The sequence below is a fragment of the Aulostomus chinensis genome, chromosome 16, assembly GCF_037954235.1.
Source record: "Aulostomus chinensis isolate RoL2024-O1b breed Wild chromosome 16, RoL_Achi_v1.0, whole genome shotgun sequence".
In the NCBI taxonomy this organism is placed as follows: domain Eukaryota; kingdom Metazoa; phylum Chordata; class Actinopteri; order Syngnathiformes; family Aulostomidae; genus Aulostomus; species Aulostomus chinensis.
In genome coordinates, this window is record NC_141335.1 from 20,077,689 (window position 1) to 20,098,366 (window position 20,678).

Below are 20,678 nucleotides of genomic sequence, written 5' to 3' on the forward strand. Positions count from 1 at the left end.
GTAAAATCCTGTGCATAACCACATCAAATGCTGCTTTATCATTACATTTTAAGGTGTGACATCTAACATTGTATTTGTGACTTAAACTACCTTGTCTGCCAGAAACTCACAGAAGAAAGAGACATAACCTGAGTAGTGAATATTAGACGCCAGCGAAGCTATGATGTGCCTTTGGCCAAAAACCTTACCCATCTCATCAGAGACAGAAAAATTAACCATATTTTTTCCTCCAGAAGCACTGCGACAATAATCTTTTCTGGGACATGTATTGCTTTTTTAGCACCTTCCATTTACTCCAGAGGACCTCACAAGGTCTGTCGTAACCCTTGCTGGTCATTTCCTTAACAAGTTCTTGATAAATAATGGCATTCAGTTATTTTTAGTGTATAAAATGGCTGTTAAATTTGCTCGTAAATTAAAGAGAGAAGTATCTTGCTTTCTTGTGAGTCCACATACACCTACCTTTGTTGACACCCATTGTATCTGCAAAGAGAGCAGAATTATGTGCCGGAAATGATTTAATACATAATCACAATTCAAAATTTATTTAACAAATAATGTTTCCAAGCCAAGATTTGAAGAAAATCAGATCCTGACAGAAATGTTTCATTAAATTATGAGCGTATGACTTTGATGTTTGGTGATGTCACACAACCCATGGCCCTGCCCCTAAAACTACAGGCACTTAACATTGACATGAAATGCTGTGTCACAAACCTCAAAATTTAGGGGAGCAAACATTCCATACAAAGCTTACGCACTGTAAATGTCATCAAGGATGGATAATTCAATTGACCTGCTTCAACCCAGTGTCACGTCAACAATTTTGAATCCCTAGGAACATGTCAGCCCTTTTTTTTTTTCCAGGAACAAACTGAAAAGATTAATCTCCAATGTGTTTTCTAATGCTCATCAGAAGTGAATCCCTCCAAAACAGCTTATTAACACAGTAAACACATTTATTGAGAAGAGAGGAGCATCAAATGGAAGGATGCATTGTGGCTGCGGCACTTTAGGTCCTGGATCCTGAGGGTGGACCTTCACACAACATAAGCAAGCGAAACTGTCAGAGAGAGAAGGCTGTTCACCCTGCAGTCCTCTCTGCTGCTCCACAACACAGCACAGTTTACATCGCAGGCTGGGGCAGAGAGGAGGAGCACCATGTACATTAAAGCTTCAATCAATCATCATATCTGACTCTGAACTGAACATTAAGTTCTTTAGCAAGAGTTGGCACTTCTGATTAGAAAATGAAAACAAACAAACAAAAAATATTGCAAGAATAAGCCAATAACAAATGGTGGTGAATGTTTTGGATGTTTAGCTTGACAGGGAAACTTAATTTACAAGAACAGGGGGCTTGTAGCACTGTCTACATCCTAGTAAACCACACATATGATCCCAATTTCTATTTCAACTTTGGTAGAATGTGACTTTATTACAAGTATCGACACATTCTTATGGGATGGCATAACGTTAAGTTTTACTCTATGGATGGTGATCAGTTTAATGTTCTCATGTATTGTAGGAATCCATTCACAGCTCATGTGTCAACACCAGTAATTCAAATGTCGACTCGAATTCTTTTGCAACTGATTTGTCTTTCCCGTGATCTTAGACACCAGTTTTAACTTTTACTTTTAAAGTGGCAATTTGCTAAATCAGCTGCACAACACTTATATTTATTAACTTTAACTCAGTCACTGTAGCATCGGTATTTGTAACATAATGAACAGTTTATGAAGTAAAGTGATGTATTAAATTTGTGTTGTTTCTCATAAACATTGCTAGATGATGGTTGTGTGTTAAGCATGTGTTATATCCTCAATTTCATTCAAATCATTAGCAAATTGAAGAATGGCCCATTTTCATTTTCAAACAGCAGGAAGATGCAGTAACGGCTGATCGTGTGGCAAAATGCCATTTTAAATGAAATATTTTGGTGTTGCCTACACATCATCTCCACAAAAATTCCACCATCATCACTGCAATGCAACTTTCAATGAAAATGAGAATAATGATGTAAAAAAATTAAAATTCTTTCTGATGTTGCAAATCATACTTCAATCGCAATTTCAGTCCATATAATCACATTTAGATATTTTCAAAATTGTGCAGCCCTAGTGTAACATTAGGTGATTAAAATATCATCGCCAGGATATATCTAACGCCACTGTCTTTCACATCACGGTGTTCACGTCCACGTTGCATCTCTAAAACTTCGTAAATTCAGTGATGAAGTTTGGCGTCACTCTAATATTGGAACTGAACATTAACCTGATTTTAATTTTCAGTTAAGACTGAACATCCGTCTTGCATATTTCAGCCGTTAAAGAAACCTCTAGCATTATCATCCCTATGGAACCCTTTATAGCCTAGCTAATGTTAGCCGTGTCTGTTCGCTTCAGTACAGCTCAGTCAAACAGCTGCTTGGTCTAAATATTGAATTAATCAACTTAAGTATTTGAGTGCATCCTATTCAGTTATGTGTAAACCTTGTACAGTTTGTTACAACTAGGCAAATTTGGATCAGTAACCTTTCTTTATTTTCTGAAAAGCTGACATTTGGGAAATGGAAGGTTCTTGATAATGGATTGTGATGGTGAATAACAGGGGACTGTGCTCATACGTGTGCTTGCTGGAACTTTGTGCATCTTCTGTGCTTCACTCAGCTTTTATTGGAAGAGGGACGGTACTCAAAAGCAGGGGAATGTGCTTTGTTGCGCGGGGAAACAATGTTGTGTGGTCTGTGCTTAGTGTGTTGTGCATACATTGAGTCACATTAACCACCTGATTTTGATGACAGTGTGTACATCGGTTTTCTTTGGATTAATCATTCTGAAAAGGAGAACCCTCTTATTCCCTCTTCTAAAACCTTATTATAGGATAACACATTGCGGGATTTAAAAAAACAAAACAATAAAGGAAGTAATATTTGCACAACATAGATGATCTCTATTCAAGAGATTAATAATCATAATCTCTACATAATATATATTTTTAAAAATGGATAATAATAATGATAATAATAACAATAATCCTCTTCAGTTTCTGATGAAGCCTCTATTTTCGACATGCCACACTATAAAATGATGGGATTTTGTAAAGCAAAAACAAGACCATACAAACCTTAAAAATATACAGTTCTAGGTCCAAAATATGTTGTTTGAACAATACTCCGCTTGTTAATTATGTGTTTTCATCTATACAAACCATGTTTGTTTAAATTGCAGGCTGTCAAATATAATTAGAGACAGACAAGGTGGGTCAACAAAATCTTTAAATCCATACTGGGCCCTTAAGACCAGAAATGTCCCCTAGGGGCCGTCACAGTGTCATTTAAGCCAGCCAATGACCAGTAACCACCTTCTTTCTTTTTTATCAGTTGCTTTCTCATGATAGAATCAATTTGGGGAATCTTCTTATGTTGATAAATTCACAAATGAATAATAAAGCTTTCAAAACTACAGCACACAAAGTTCTCACAAGGTAGCATTTCTCCTAAAGCTGAAATGTCCTCTTTGTGTTTTCCATATGACAGCTTGCAAGAACACAGGTAAAATGATTAAAAATTGTTAGAAAAGAAGGTACTTTTGAGGCAAAAAAAAAAAAAAAAAGTAAGTCCATCAGAAGAGGAGACTGACTTGGGTTTTGTGCTCCTTTGGTAGTAAACTGCATCCTGGACAGCAGGGGGAGAGTTGTGGCCTTTCAAGACTGAAGCTTCAAAGTAGCTTGTCTTTAGTCCTTTTCAGTCCTCTCTTTTGCCTCTGCACTTGTCTTTTGTATTCTGTCCAGGTCCCGTTTATGGTTTGGTGCTGAATGATATCTGGCTTTATATATATCATGTGATCAGGCAGCAGTTGATGCAACGGGGTCCCAGTCTTCTCTTCAGGGCTCCCTTCTTTCTCTTGGGAGCCAAGATAGCAATGATGGCCTCATCAAAAACTGTCTTCAGGCCCTTCTGGGTCAGTGCTGAACATTCCACATAGCAACATGCACCGATCTGGGTCGATGAAAAGACAAAACAGATTATTTGTTAAAATCCAGTTATTTTTTGTTTATTATTATTATTATTGCAAAAAAACAAACAGTATCGGACAACAGAGGACCAATGTGACTTTGACACCAACTACAAGAAAAGAATGTGAAGGGGAAAAAAAGAAAGATGCTGTGTTTCCATAAAATACAGAGAATCAGAGCATCGCTGTCAACCCAGGCGGAGGAGGGCGAGTGATTTGGTTCAAGTTTATGCACCAGCTGGTTGTTGCTATTGTAGAGCCACGTGTATAGCTGGACCTACTTTCCTGAGCATCTCAGTTGTAACTTCAGCCAACAAAACAAACATTTGTTGATGACTGGACGAGCGACTGCTGCGACTAATCATGGATCCTTTCAGACGATACTGAGAACCGGTAATTATCTGCTTCTTGTGGTTGATGACCGATTATCCATTTCACACTTTTTCTTGACTTTGATGCTTACAGGGCATTTGTCTCAAAATGACAAGCCCAACACGATGAAATAAAAAAGTACATCACTCAATATAAAAATTACATTTCTGTCTTGTTTTTATTTTTAGTATTTGAAACTGCCAAGTGTGTTAAACACCACTATCTTGTCATTAATTGCTCTCGTCTTCAGGCTGTCTCTTGCAAACTTTCCAAAGTTTTCAAATGCCTGTTTAACAGGCACTACTCTACTTTCCTTTTGTTGTTGTGTGTTGCTAGCTTACTGCTTCGTATTCCTGATACGTTGGGATGATGGGTTTTTAGGTGACTTATGAGATTCTATGTGTTAAAACCCACAGATGTTTCCTCTCTTCACATTTCTATAAATTGCATATGCGCTGTTTTCCTCTAAAACTTTGACAAATGTCCACACTGGCAAAGACATATTTTCTTTTCTCTCCCTTCACTGTTTGGTTCTACAGGTCCAGCAGTTTTACGCCCCAAATGTATTAACAGCGAGCTGCACCATCGAGAGCCACTGTGAATCACAATGATTTTGACCTTTTAAGACTTAATAAAGTAATCAGCTAAAATTCCATTATCCGTGGTAGAAAAATGACATAATTAGAGGCAGTTAATACTAATTTATCAGCCCATTATATTGTGTGCATCCATACTAATCACAGCAGACTCTGTAAGAGAGGATGAAGAGGATTACTTCTGGACAAACCAAGACCCTGACCCTGACATATTTGATCTGGAATACACTGAGGAGGAAGAGCAGGCTTTAGAGGGGGAGAGAGCCAGATGGGATGGGAGGCTGACATCTAAACTTTGCTTCGGGAATATATTTGATAAAATAACAACATCTAGTAATTTTCAACAGTCTTTTCACAGCAAATGCTAAGCACGACCCTAATTTGGTTAATGCTGGCAAGACTGTTTTAGATGAATGTGTATTTAATGACTTTTGAGACGGCCTTCTCTTCCGCCCCGCTGCTAGCGTTAATTGCAGCTAAGCTAACAATCAGCCGTCTGGTGGGGGTCTAGATCTCCCTAGAGATGGGATCTTTCTGCTTTTCTGGCTCTAGAATTGATGTACAAGAAGCATATTTCCCCCCAAAAGGCAGCATTTCCTTTCAGGGAGACTGAACAGCAATGTCTGAAGATTTGATGCGTGTTCTCAGTTTCAGTCTGACAGGAGTGAATAACGGTAGTCTAATTCCGAGCATTTCATTGAAGAAATTGCATTCCTACAGACACATTCCTAGGTCACATCAGCACATATAACTGGATCCGACAGCTCCCCAACAGTGAAAGGAAAAGCTTCTACTTTGTTGAACCAGCTTGGTCTGACTTCTTCAGCCCAGCAAACATACAGACCTCCTTCGCCAGTTTCTGTCCCTGCTCAGTGGCAATTGGCTTCTCCTTCATGTCATTCAGTTTGGCAATGGTCTTAGGGTCATCGCGAAGGTCAATCTGAAAGGGACAACAGACATCATATCTTGATTGCATACATTTTATTTATGCCTGAAATTCATTCTGGACTTCAGAAAGCAAAAGAAAAGCTGTGCATTTCCAAACACGACTGCAAGTTGCGTTGTCTCATTTTTAAAACAAATACATGTTGGCTCACACTTCCTGCTCTTGTGCAAATCCATTTCACAGCCAACCACAAGGTTCCTCACTCTTCTCTTATTCATTGCAACGTTCAAAAAGACACAACACATTCACACCCACTCTGTACAACTGTGACAAATGCCTCCACCTGCACACACTTGGCAAGAGTAATCATCATTAACCCTTTTCATGATTGGTGTGTCTGGAGGCCAGGCTCGCTGTTATCAGCACACGAAAGAAGAGCAGGGAGTTATGATGTTAAAAGAGTTGGTAAACATCCGTTGACACACGATAAATCAGACACGCACTCCATCCTCATCACCCCTGGGTCTTGTTTGCTCTGGCACTTGGTTGCCAGGGAACACGGACCAAAGAAAAATCACCCACAAGTCAGGGCTTGGTTTTCAGGAGGACATATGGCATGAACATTAACGATTATTGAGATTCTAAACTTCATTGATACTTTTCCTCCTCCCCTTCAGTCTTTCCTTGAATATCAAACTGTTAAGCTCTTTTCAAATTAGTACCATTTAAAGTTTTTAAAACATAAAATATTTGTTAAGCCTTTTGAGTAAATATGGCAGAGATATTACACTTCACCTTTATGGAAAGATTTTGGATTTCGGGTCCACAAAGGAGATTAGCAAAAAAGAGACCAGGCAACACAGAAGTGTGCCAGTGTTCTGCTGCTTATGGCACTGATTCATTCTCTGCTCCCTCTTCTTATTTAGGGTTTACTAGCAATTGGCAAACCACTTTATAGATGCATTACTACCACCAAGTGGATTGGAGATGCTACACCCTCAATCATGTCTTTCTGTCACGTTTAATTCCACTGTTACAATTTGTGGTCAAATTGACTTAACAATACAAAAACCACCAAGAATGTGCGTGGACATGTATATAACCCCCCCCCCCCACACACACACACACAAACACAATCTCCCCAAAAGACGAAGCGAATCATTCATTCCTCTGTGAACCTGGATACATCAGCTGCACGCTTATTCCTGATTTTAACAAATGCTTAAAGTCATAAAAAAAACAATACCTCATAAGTTGCTTATTCTTTATCCAGATTACACAAAATAGTTTACATCCTCTCACCTCAGTGGGATGGATGCCAACAGGCACTCTGTCACATGCAGTGGATCTGTCATATTTTGCTCAATATTCTGAGATGTACGGCACAGACATGTATCGTATCAAGGACTCACTTGGGTGCCAATGAGTAGGTAGGGGACACTGGGTGCATACTCCTGCAACTCAGGCACCCATTCTTCACGTACATTCTGGAAACTGGCAGGGTTAACCACCGAGAAGCAGATGAGGAAGACATCGGTCATCGGGTAAGACAACGGCCTCAGGCGGTCGTAATCCTCCTGGAAAAGGACAGCGGGACAGTTAACATTTGGGGGTCAGGGTTAGCGAGAGGAACCAATCAGCGTACATGATTTATTTATCCATCATGCATAATTCAAATGACTTTTTGTCATCACTGGAGCCCCGGAGTTAAGACAGAGAAGGCTGTACTTATTCTACGCTTATCAAGTCTCTTCCATATCAAAAACTGAGCTTGTCCTGATTTACATGGATGGCATGCAAGGTTATGACAGGAATGATACTCCTTAAACACTGTGAATTTGAGTTATGAGGAGGAAAGAATTTAAAAGCCTTCGCATGGGACTTGCTTCGTCTCTGGCCCTCCCTCACTGACAGAAACAATTAAGGGTTGTTCTTTATTTGCTGTCCTTCAGTGAGAGCTAAACACAAGGCTTTGCCACGAGACGTTGAATGCCAGACGCACTGCCATCTCGGAGATTTGTGTGGCGTAAATTCACACACGCAAGACCATCCTTTGTGCACCACATCAAGCGCGCCTTTGTCTTCACCCAAGATAAACCCTTTTGACAGAGTGTCTGACTCGCACACATATGAATATTCATGACCCATCGTGCTTTTTTTTTCTGTGGCTGGCTTGCAGACATGGAATCAATGGATCTCCAGACACTAGATATGACTCAACCAGACCAAGTCAGGTCCCTCACTCTCTTGTCAGGGAAATGTATTGTCGACATCCCTGAAATCAAAGCAAATTGGATACAAGGTCCCAGTGTGCCAGAAATCGTTGCAACAGTACAAGCGAGCTCTGGCATTACTTTCTTCTCATTCGGATGCAATCGGCCCTTCTCCCTCGCAGTCCAATTCCATCAAACTGTAACAACCCAAGAGACTGGTTCCTCTCACAAACATAGATTAAAGGGAAATGGTTATGCAGATGAGGCAAATGCCAGAAGATTCTCTAAACAGCAGCATATCAGCCAGGCAAAGGTGTTGTGTCTCCACTGCCTGAGTCATGAATTTAAAATATACCAATGTTACATTAGATTGAAGTAGATGATGTTGATACAGCACACAAATCTTAATGCCTGTACTCCTATTGTAGATAAATGCCTGGAGCGCCTCCACTTAAAACAAATGAGCTATTCCTCTTCTTATTTTATGAACTTATACTGAAATGAGTTCAGGTTTTCACAGGTTCCACAGCCCCGCCACAAAGAGCACTGTGAGTGGCTTCAAGAGGGTTGGGACTGTTGGACGGTTTATGACAGTTTGACAAGATGTGAACTTCATAACTTGATCAGACTTTCATGAATGTAAGACACCCATCTGCTGTTTAAAGGAAGACGAGAGACAATAAGAATTCTGTTTTCCGAGGGGAAAGACTATTGATACTGTTTAAAGGGTTACTTCAACCATAGAGTATTTCACCTGTAAAGTACTCAAAATAGGTGTCTTGAGCTCACAGAGAGGTATGTCCCTCCTGCATCATTTCATTGTGACTCCATAAAGCAAAAAGCGCCAGCAACGTGTATTTATGACTGATGTGCCACTGTGCTACACTGCAAACACACACACACACGCACACACACACCCACAAACGCATTCTCCGCCACACCTCTCCCACCTCAAGGTGACCCACATGCGTGAGCTTCACCCAAAGGCAGGCTCCACTGTACTCCACTGTAGTAATTGCACTACGAACTGAAGTGTGATATGTCCCAGGGACCAAAAGACAGGATTATCTCAAACTACTCATTTGAGCTTGCCCAAAATTTAAAATGGAATTTATAGATTTTACAATAAAAGCAATGTGCCCTGGGAAATGGGCAGTTGAGCTAAATCACACAGGAAAGGTCACTTATTTTAAAAATGAGGCCTTTAGGGAAGCGTTCAGTTAGCGGGCTCCATTTTGTATCCTGGTCTTGTGGGAGATACGGATTTAAAAGTGATCACAATATCTGGTTTTGGTGATGGTATTAATATTACTGTTGGTATGACAATAGCACCTTCAAATATTATCCTCTTGGCATGAAGTTACACAACCATTCAGTTGTTATAGCAGTGAAAATCATCATCAAAACACTAAACAATACCAATTAAGTTAGTTTAAAAAAACTAATAAGAGAAAATGCAAACACCAGTACTGACAGGAATAACAAAATAGCTGCAAGATAACAAAAGGAAACATTGTAATGTAAATGTTTTAAGTGAAATTAATGTTTAAAATCTCAAATGTATTTCTAGTGGTAGGATGTTGATGGGGAAGAACTGGGACAATACAGATTGGACAATATCATGAAACCTCGATTGACAAAATTTGTTAACAACATCATTGATTTGAAATATTAAGTATTCAGAAAAAGCCCTTGGCTTCTAACTAAATATATGTATCTGGATCTTTTTGCATTCTGAAGTCACAAAGCGGTGATGCGGGTTGGGGTGGACATCTTCATGAGCTTGATGCCTGTTAGTGACTTCTTGACAGGGAAATACACTCTCTGCATGGAGTATCACTGTAAGATCTACCATAAGAGAACAAGTAGAGTGTGTGTTATGTGCCTTTGTGCGTTCATGACCTTAGCTTGCACAAGTGAATGCTCCGATTCCCTAGAGAGCCACAGACATAATAAAGGAACACAGAGAAAGCCACCCAGCAGTTGACTGTAAACAGGCCCAGCACTTCTCTGATAGTCTTCTCTGCCTTTCACACTGTTTCCTCAGCACACCCCTGACACTTAACCAAACAGAGTATGCCTGCTGGCCTTGGCCAGTGTATACAGTGAAGCAGAGACATGGTGTAAACTCCTACGTAGCTCCAATAAAATCTCTTATCGGCCCAGATATGTTTACACTCACGCTGCTGTGAAGGTGCTCTCTTTGGGTAGAACGTCCCACCAGAAGTATGTCACGATTTTATTAGAAAGGTCAACAGCAACATCCCTGCAACATTGCATAACAGAATTTCCAAGGTTGTCAAGGATGTACAGTAAATATTATGATGGGTGGAAAGAGAAAAAAGGAATAGCACCGACTTTGTGCGTGGATGATAAAATGTTCATAAAGAACACTCCCATCACTGCTGAGTTCATGTGGCTTCTGTGTGACACTGTGCTGTTGACTCAGTGACATATGAGCACAACGATATCAGTGGCTCATCCTTCCTCCAATGCCGTCTTGTCCCCATCTTCTACCGGTGTAATGTTTTTGGTTTCTTTATCTCTGTCCACAGGATGAGCCTAATGCTGGAAGGGCGCAACGTGGACCAAAGAGGAACACGTTCAAATTTGAAGCAGATCTTTTTAGGGTAGCAAAAGAAAAAAAAAAGAAAAATGGATTTCTTTGGTTTCTTTTTTTTTTTTTAACTCTTGGTTTAACTAAGGTCTTTAGTCTCAGCAAAGTGTCGCAAGATTATTAACATTATATATTTCTCTTGGCGGAGGTGCGTCCATGCCGACTGCTCTCTAGTTTGGTGTAGAACCATTTACCAAAATGTTCTCTCTAAGTGGTATCCAGATTATCCAAAATCATTTAAAAAAAAAATGCAAAAATTCTGCACTGAAACACTGATTTGATTAAAAATTGAAATTTTTTTGACAAACTAGCTGTGATGTATTACAGTCGTGCGCCTCCACGTTGTGTGCCTGCTAATGACCCCTGACCACCAACATTTTTCAGGTCATCATTGTGTCTATGTGGATGTTTGTACTATATTAAAAAAAAATCTCCTCCGTGAAGGGTTGCTGGGGGGCTTGGAGCCTGTTCTCTTCAATGCGTTCCTGTTATATTGTCTTCATGTGAGCTGACAGTGACCTTTGACCTCTTAACATCTTTCACACAGCTTGTTAAAGGCCAGGAGACTTCTAAATGTTTGTGTTTTCCATGGATCCAAAGCCAGATTGTAGTCATTGTACCGTAAAGCTCAACTTTCCAACAAATGTTTCAAACCACATCAATATGCCACTACTCTGGACTGGCTGGCATGTTGTTTCATTACCACAAACACTCGCACACTGTAGCTGCATTCAAGTCATCCTCATGTACACAATCCTGCTTGCATAACGACTCACAAGGGAACCAAATGTGCATTCATCCAAAAATAGTCTGCAGCAAATGACCTATTTACTTCTGTTTGAGTAATGTTTGGTAAAAACTACAGTACCCATCTGTTCTGGTTCATACCTGAAACCTTTGTTTTAAAGCTGCCAGTAACAGCTACCGTAACTGGCTGACAATACTATAATTGGCTGCTTTGTGGGAAATGTAGGATGAAGGCCAGAGATGCCCAATGTGGACCCAGGGGGCAAAATTACACACCTCATAATAACTTAATGATCTATTTAATCATTATAGAAATTACTGTTTATGCTGTATTCTTTTATTGTGAGGTACAAATGCTCATAAAATATGATCCCTGACAATTTATTTATGTTTTCTTAATGTGATCAGGCAGAAGAATGGCTCTTTGCACAGAATGTCCCTTTGGAGTAAGAAATAACTAAATAAGAAAAAAAACAGAGGCAGAGACAATGGTACACAGATTAAAAGGCATTTTAGCATCCCCATATACTTTTGCTTTTTGCCCAGTGCTCACCATCAGTTTAAGCTCTGATTCTCCAAGGAAAAAAGTGTAGGCACCCTCCAACGTTTTGGAGCTTCAACCACACCGCAGACCAAAAGTCCACTTGTATCTTCACCACTGCACAACACATCTGTCTGTGTAAATATACAGCGCAAAGCACAAACCAGAGACGAACAACCAGCTACCAACAGAATGGCTTGTCTTCCTGTGAGAGGTTTTTCTGAATATGCTGACAGATTGTTACATCTGAACTGGATGTGTGCTGGTGTAAAAGTAAGGGATGTGCTTTGTCAGATTGTTTTTAGAAGCTATACTAATATCCCTCCAACTCTCGTTTGCACCATGTATGGTTTATTTAAGCTACCTACTCATTCCTCTCCTCCACACACACACACACACACACACACACACACACACACACACACACACACACACACACACACACACACACACACACACACACACACACACACACACACAGAATACCCTGGTGTCTCCTGTCATTTGTTTCCCCAAACTCTCCCATCATCTCTGCACACACACTGCTGCAGTATGGGACCCACTAACAGGATTGATAAACTCTGACCTTTTGAATTATCGCGTTTTGAGTAAAAGAGTTCCACATATATGTCTATAGCTATTAATCTAAGCAACTCATCAGTAAATATTTCCAACATATCAACTAGCATAAACCTGCATCGATCATATTCCTAGTACACGCACATCCAAAAGTTCCTCAAAACAGACATTCCATAACGCTATGAAGCCAACTAGTTGTCATTATGTCTTAACCGACGCTTTATTTAATTTTCAACATCAACTTCAACTAACAATATAATAAAATCACAATACTTTTAATACAATAACAATCCCATCACTATATAGCAATTCTTAATCAATATGGTTCGTCTCTAAAGATTTCTTTGTAACAGAAGAAGAGAAGAAAAATACCCCCACCCCTACACCCCAATGATCTGAGGCACGTCCACACTGAGTGGCAGCGGCTGAGTGGCGACAGACACCCAGCTGTGTAAAAGCACTACCCCACCCCCGCCACCCTCCTGGGATGTCTGAGGGTCACTGTGCCACATTAGGACAGTAAAGAAAAGAAGAAAAAAAACACTTCACTGTACAAAAATCCAAAGATAATTGGGATAATGGGTGAAGTGAAGTGAAGTGGTAAAAGTGATTACAGGATGTGCAGCTGAGTGTGAGGATGTGATGGGGTGAGCAAATGAGGAACAGTCTCACAACAAAGAGTCGTTTAATAGGGCAGGACACGGACCATGCAGGTTTGCAACTCCCAAGTTCCTCCCTCAAGCGTTTCCATGGGTACCACAGCACTTAGCATCCACTTCCTGTTTCCTCCTCCTAGCAGTGATGCTAGATTTTCTTGAGTGCAGCAGCAGCAAGAGAATGAATGAATAAGTAAAGACTTTACCCTCTGTTCCCTCGTCACATTCAGCAAAACAGACTTCGCAGACCTTCCATATGGAATAATTCAATAGGCAGCGCCTGGGGGAGCGACGTGGCAGAGTGCAGACAATGGCGGGCAGCGAAGCGGCATCAAGAACAGACAAAGCACAGTGGCTCTCAGTGCCGTGGTGAGCTGTGATTATGTGGCCTTGACATGTAACACCGACGTGACAGCTTAGAGTCTCTTCCCAAGACGGCGCACCAGCAGCGAGTATCTGTAAAGCTACTGATACCCTTGTGAAACAGCAAAGCATTATGGGTGCCGCAGACACGCCAAGAATATAAATATTACAGGGAGCTTGAAGCCAATCAAACGTGTAGCGAAGGCCAGAGGTGGAGATGATGAAGAGAGCGCTGCGAATGACAGAGAATAAGAAAATGAAAGGGAAAGGAAAATGGAGCTGAAAGGGATGGAATTTATCTTCTGTCTAAGCAGTTTCACCCTCCCACTTTTCTCCATCTTCCTAACCACATTTGCCCCCCCCCATCTGTCTCTTTCTCTTCTTCTTTCTGTCGTCTTCTTACTCCCCCCCTCCTATACTTGGGGCACCAGGTCTTTGATCAGATGCTGAAGCTATAAACATTACCAGCTGGCCTCGTGCTCCACGTAAAGAGGTCACCCGAGTCAGGGTTGGGTGGGGGGTTGGGGGGCGTATTTTGAAGTGCAGTAACTCTACTCTCAGCAGCCGACATCTGGGAGAACTTCTCCATTTCAGAGACACTCTGAATCAGCTAAAAGAAAACCCTCCTTTGACACACTCACAATCATACACGCTAGAATAGACAATAAGGTTATGTTCCTCTTTCTACTACCGAGTAGTAACACTTCTGCCATCTGTCTTCCCCGGGAAAAAAAATACAACAGAAGCTACAGGTAGCTTTTTTTGGGTGGGAAGGAGAGAGGGAGGGCAGCTGCGATTTGCTATTCATGGACTCCTGCATTTAGCATTCATGAATGAACAGAACAGAGGAAATGCGGATTATTCTCCTGCTGACCTTTCCCAGCTTCTTTTTTGTCTTTCCACCAGACAGATTCAATTTCAGATGGTGACTCATTCTGACTTCACACAGTTAAATCCAGCACTCCGTAAAGTGTTAACTGTCCAACATTTGACGTGTACAGTTTTAGGTTCCTTGAGCGACAGAGGGTTAAATGTCATCAGACAGAGAATGCGTACACAACGGCTGACGAGACTTGCAGAACAGATGACGTGAATCCAAAGTTACAGGCAAATTCTAGAGATCATATATAATGTATCACTTGTAAGAGGATAATTTAGCTAGCGGTAGTCTGTCTGGTCTCATAGTCCCACTTTGTTCCTCGAGAGGTGACAGGTTGACAGTGTGGCATGAAGGATCCGTGACTCCACTCAGATCTCTCCTGAGCGCTCCCAACACAGTTGAGACAACCCTGACTGTATCAGAGGTCTGCAACAAGACGAGAGTTTATGAACTTTGGTTTATGTCTACAGAACCGAATCGCATTCTCACCAGTGAGCTTTAGCTAGTGATGGGAATCGAAAACTGGTTCTTGTTGAGAACCGGTTTGCCAATTTTGCAAACAATTCCCTTATCAATTCCAGTGGACGCGAATGACGTCACCACGCACGTTCACCAGTGCAGCCAGCAGGAAACATGGTGCCCAAGAGACGCAAACGCTCAAAAGTTTGGTTTCATTTCAAGAGAAAGGATGACAACAGGGCAACTTGCAATACTCGCAAAGTGGATATTTCATCAGAGGGAGGAAATACTACCAATAGACAGAAACATTTGCACACACAACATGCGATAACTTTGAATGAATGTTGCGTTTTTGATCTGCTCTCATCCTTAGCTGTAACCACCGTGTTATCGACATGCGCATTGTTTAAAAGAAATCACACGCCTTCCAGAGCAGTCTGTAGTCTACACACAGAAAGACTTCGAGGGGTTGTCTAGTAACTGGAGGTTGCTAGTTTGATTCTCACCTCCCCTCATACCCTTGACACTGAACTGAGTACCGCGAAGGTTGAAAGCAGGGGATAATCAATATGGATACTTGATACCGATAACAATTTTAGAGCAGAAAAAACCCCCACTGAGATATGTGCAACTAATATGGGGAATTTTGGAGCTGAAATGGATGGACTGAAAATAAATCCCTCCTATGTTCATTGTGCACCCATTTTGTACCGATACGAATATGTAACAGTACTCCGACGGCTAATTACATGTACAAATAACTTACTTTAGTAAAAAAAAAAAAGTGATAGGCCGATAACGCCCCACATGTTTCCGACAGATTTATTGGTTGGTCCATGGCAGCATGGCGCTGTATATAAAGACCGTTTACCTCCCATTCAGGGCTGTGGTGGAGAAAAAAAGATGGTTAATAAAAATTGAACAAAGGAATAAAAAAAAAGATGCATTCATTTTATTGGATGACGCAATGAAACTGGGTGGGCTGCACACCTCATAAATGGCATATTTCTGATACACTTTTACAATATGGAGGTGAGGAAAATTGGTGAAACACGAGTCATGATCTGTTCCTGTCGTCAAGAGCAGCTGACTGAACGAATCAGCTCATTTCGCATGCAGTGATGTCATTGTTTCCATCAGGAACTAAAGCTTGTGACTGGGTGTTGGAATTGAAATCAGCTGGGAACATGTGAGACTCAACCTCAGCCCATGCTAAAGAAATCAGCATTTCTTTGTTTTGTAACTTTCAGGTGATGTGCTGCCCCCTATTGACTTGGAGTGTGAAATACCAAGCATGGAAAAACTTCCCTTCATAGCACTACTAATGGGCAGAACCTCCACAGGATACCTTTTATTTTCTTGCTTGTTAAATAAAAATATTTATGAACTGCTTACTTCTTCAGATGTTTTAGAACGTGGAAGAAAACAGTACATACAACATATTCAGATCACTTTGTTCAAATCCTAAAGATGTGACCAGATGAAAACCATCAAATATTTGCATTTAAATGCCTTAAAGCAGTAGAATTTGGGGATTTATTTCTACGAAAATCATGTAATTATTTAGTTTATTAACAACCTTTTTTTTAGATATCAATTAATTTCCTGGAAGTTCCGGAGGCAGGGGATGCAGGGGATTTCTGATACCTCACTGTTGCCTTCAGTAAGTTTGTCTGTAGTATTTTTGTGTTTGTGCTCATATGCTTTTGTGTGTGTGTGTGTGTGTGTGTGTGTGTATACACTGTCCCCTGTGCTGAGTGGAAACATTATTGGCTATGTGTAAGCCAGAGTTTTAACTCTTACCCACTGAATGGCACATTGTAAAGAAAAGCCCCAGCATTAGGCAGCCCTATTAACAAATCTGTGACATCACTACTGGACATAGGGGGTCTGTTCTCAACATAATAGAACTATTGAACCCCCCTTACCACCAGTACTGTCCATGGCACACCAGACTCTGGCAGTAAAGCCATGTGCGAAAACCCTCACCTGTTGCAGCTTAGTAGTTGCCTGTGGGCGTGTTCGACAGATAGTTAGTGGTCCCCATACCAAGATAGAACTAGAGAGTGAGAGTGTGTGTGTCCTTGACACGCTTGGCGCAATGCCAGAGTAGAAAATAAACTGTACCTGACCAGCTGTGTCATAGAGTCCCAGCAAGTACTGCTTTCCTCCGACGTTGACGCTCACTGCAAGGAAATGACAAAGAACAGTTGAGAGGAGGAAGGCCAGAGGGTGTAGGTGGGGAGGGGTTGGAAGGGGGGGGGGGGGCCTCAGGGTCGCCAACCTCTCCCTGCAATGAAGAAGGCAAACAAGTGGTTTTGATTATAGCAACAGATGTGAGCCAATGCAGTTAGAGGAAGAGTGGTCGAGGAGAACAGGGACTTCAGCTCAGGCATTATTCTGTGCATGATCTCTTCTAGAATTAGATTTTATTGTGGAACACAAACACAGCACAGCAGCAGTTATTATTAGACGCTCAAGACGGAACATGAGAGGACTTGAGCTCCTACCTGCGTAATGATCAAAGACTGTGGGGACATACTCCTCGGGAAAGGCGTCATTGGCATAGCTCATCAGAAGACACGTTTTGCCCACCGCACCGTCTCCCACCACGACGCATTTTAACATGATAGTACCGGTTCCGTTAGCCATGTTCCGGACCTTACCATCATCACCATCAGTCCCCCGACCCCCTGTACCCCCGACCTCTTGCTGCTGCTGCCGCTGCTGCTGCTGCTGGGCGGTGGTGGTGGTGGTGATACCCGCACGGTGGCGGGCATCACCAGCGTCGGTGCCGGGATTGGTGCTGCATCTTTCTCGCCTCCTCCCCACCACTGGTTACCATACTCCCAAATTTGGACGCGAAAAAGAGTTTCCCGTACAGATTCCAGGGGGCAACAAAGCTGTGGAGGTTCTTAACACGGTTCCCCTCAGCTAAGAAGCAACCCTATTTCCTCCGACAGCCTCTGCCGTCGCTGTTCGTACTGCCAAGCGGCCAGTCGCGCCCGCTCTCCGGTGAGCCCCCACGCCTGTCCTCTCACTCCCTGGCGCACTCTGCTGCTGCCTATACCGCTGGTGGTGGTGGTGGTGATGCTGAACAAGGTGGGTGCGATTGCTGGAGAGGCGGAGCTACCATTTGAAACCTAGGGGCTCTGGAGAAAGTTCACTCTGCCTGCTGGGAGTGTGTGTGAACCTTTGAAATCCCATCAGTATTAGGATGATGGATATTTGAGCCTTCTATGAAAGCAGCTTGGATCAAAAAGAGTGTAAGATCGTAAAATTACCATTAAGCTTCATTACCACACACACATTGAGGATATTTATAGGCCTCTACCACAAAACCAATAGACTAGAGGTGCCAAACACTTTTACCCTAGTGGGCCAAAACTCAAAGTAAATGGGTTTTTTGTCCTGCTAAAATGAATGTTGCTTTTGTGTGTGTGTCTGCTCCCTGAGTCCCAAAAATGGTCGCCAACACATGACTAAACAAGACAACAAAAGTCATCAAAAATGTTCATTGTAATCAGGCTCCACGCAGACGTCGAGGTCACACGTCAACAGTTCCTCCATAGCACCTTAACATTGTACTGCTAACAGTTGAATTCATTTTTCCCCAACAGTCTCTCTCTCTACACTCTAGTTTGGCAAGTGAGGGCTGGTAGATTGTAGTTTCATGGATCTCACTATTTTGAGACAGAAATAATTATTAAGATTCTCAATAATCATAATAATTTATGTCCTGCATTCTAGTAAGAAGTTTCAACTGGCATTTCAAATACCTCAGATATTGATTTACGAGATTTGGGAATTTATTATAGAGAACTGATTTAAATGAGGGGGACGGCATGGCTCAGAGGTAGCGTGGCCGTCTAGCAACCAAAGGATCGCTGGTTTGATCCTCACTTCCCTTAGTGCCCATGCCGAAGTATCCCTGAGCAAGATACTGAGTCCCTAATTGCTCGTGATGGCCCTGTGACAGACTCTCACATGATGTCAGCTGGGATAGGTTCCAGGCGCCCCCGCGACCCTTAACAGATAAACGGTATAGAAAATGGATGGATGGATGGATGATTTAGATGGCTATATCTGTTCTCACTAATCCCAACATCACAGTTAGACAGTATATATATATTTTGATATACTGTCTACTCCTAATTCATACACATTTACTAAAAAACAAAATATATGAGAATCTGGTTCTTTCTTTGAATCTGTAAAGACAAAGAAAAACTGCTCGGTGCATGACATCAGCACAGGATAGTTGTTGGCGTCTCGAAGAGGAAATACAGTCATATTTTTGAGTCTGAATCACATGTGAACGCATGTTAATGTCATCTCACAGTTTCTGACCCTGAGGGTAGGGTTAATCATTCTTGCATGTCAGACATTTCACTGAAACGCTAAACATGATGATCAGCTGACTCACGGGAAACAGGAAACTGGTCTTCTTCAAATGACAATCTTTAAAAGCTATAAAAAAAAGCAGCGAAATGAGTCAGGTATCAGTTAAAATCCTAAACTATTGATGTAATGAAATTTCAATAAAGACAACATGTGTGATTTGCGTTAACATTTTTAAATGATTTATTGACTGATGCTTGTTTTTGCATCTCTTTTTCAGCTGTTCCAGTTAGAAACCGGTCTCTCTCCGCTTGCTGCTCTGGACTGATAACTTGCTCGATGGTCCCTAGACAGCTATGAGCTCTCCAATCAGCTGCTGAGGGAGGAGCTGAGGATTCTCCTGCTATCACCACATTTGACAGCTGCTGCAGCAGCTCACATGACCAAACAACAATTACCTCATACATGTAGTACTCTCCTGAAGGTGTTGCATTGGAGATAGTGCTGGCTGGGCTGGGCAGGCAGGCATCAAGGAAGTGAACGGACTCAGCATCCTGGGATGTGACGGGATGATGGATAGAGCCCTGACAGCAATAACAGGGACATTACTCCCGTGTTCCCAATAACCTACTAGCAGTGCTCATAACTGAAATAACAATTTATGAGCATCTATGTCATTGTGGAAACAGAACTTAACTGGTTGCTCTGAGACATAAAGAGCTAAGAGAAATGTTAAACTGGTACTACTGGCGACGTTTACCACACAAACATACAGACATTTATCTTAAATCACATGGAAAAATTATACATTTCTCATCATTTCATAGGGACATCTGATATTTGTCATCTGATATGATCATCTTACCGTAAAAAGTACATTTAGAACCATTTCACACTAAAATTATTTGATATGTGCAGGTATTTAAAAGGCAGGTACACACTGACTCCTTCCACTCCCTGACAGCAATGAATGGCAGAACCCTGGCCCACATCTGCCCATAGTTGGCCTAGAAAAATGGAGAAGGGGAGTGTGGCAGCTAAAATCCTCTACAGGTCCACAGGCCCACATCTGACGCAGGTCAAGTCCTACTCATTATATGTGGGCCACACAGCACTTGCGATAACCCACGTCAAGCCTGGCTAATCACGAGCGGGCCACATTTGGCCTAAACTGGGCCATTAGAGCCAAAATTGTCCCAGATCCAGTCAAGAATGTGCCTTTTATGTGAGCTGCCATAAAACCTTTTTTTCCTATTTGTTTTCTCTTCACGTTCCGTGTCCAAATGCACTGTACCAGCTGCCTCTGCAGACTTGTAAAATGGATCCATCAGGCCCCTTTGATTGGTACCTGAAATTTCATTCTGTACACTCTCACACTTACAGCCAGAACACAGTAGCTACCAACTAGT

General features: G+C 41.7%; 1 protein-coding gene across 1 annotated transcript; it reads right to left on the minus strand.

The window, feature by feature from the left end:
• Positions 1-517: 517 nt before the first annotated feature.
• LOC147247760 (rho-related GTP-binding protein RhoQ) lies at positions 518-18,003 on the minus strand. The gene is made up of 5 exons (XM_086181381.1): positions 17,439-18,003; positions 17,056-17,114; positions 7,286-7,450; positions 5,832-5,927; positions 518-4,003 (listed from the first exon to the last, which is right to left on the minus strand). Exons 1-5 carry the CDS (start codon positions 17,578-17,580, stop codon positions 3,842-3,844), a joined length of 624 nt encoding a protein of 207 aa, XP_086037507.1. The 5' UTR covers positions 17,581-18,003; the 3' UTR covers positions 518-3,841.
• Between the last annotated feature and the right edge of the window lie 2,675 nt (positions 18,004-20,678).

Coding starts and splice junctions, on each gene's coding strand:
- LOC147247760 (XM_086181381.1), bottom strand. CDS start 17,580: ATGGCTAACGGAACCGGTACTATCATGTTAAAATGCGTCGTGGTGGGA. Junction 7,451..17,055: donor TCTATGACACAGCTGGTCAG/GTACAGTTTATT, acceptor GTCCTTTTCCAG/GAGGATTACGACCGCCTGAG. Junction 4,004..5,831: donor GACAGAAACTGGCGAAGGAG/GTCTGTATGTTT, acceptor TCATCGACCCAG/ATCGGTGCATGTTGCTATGT.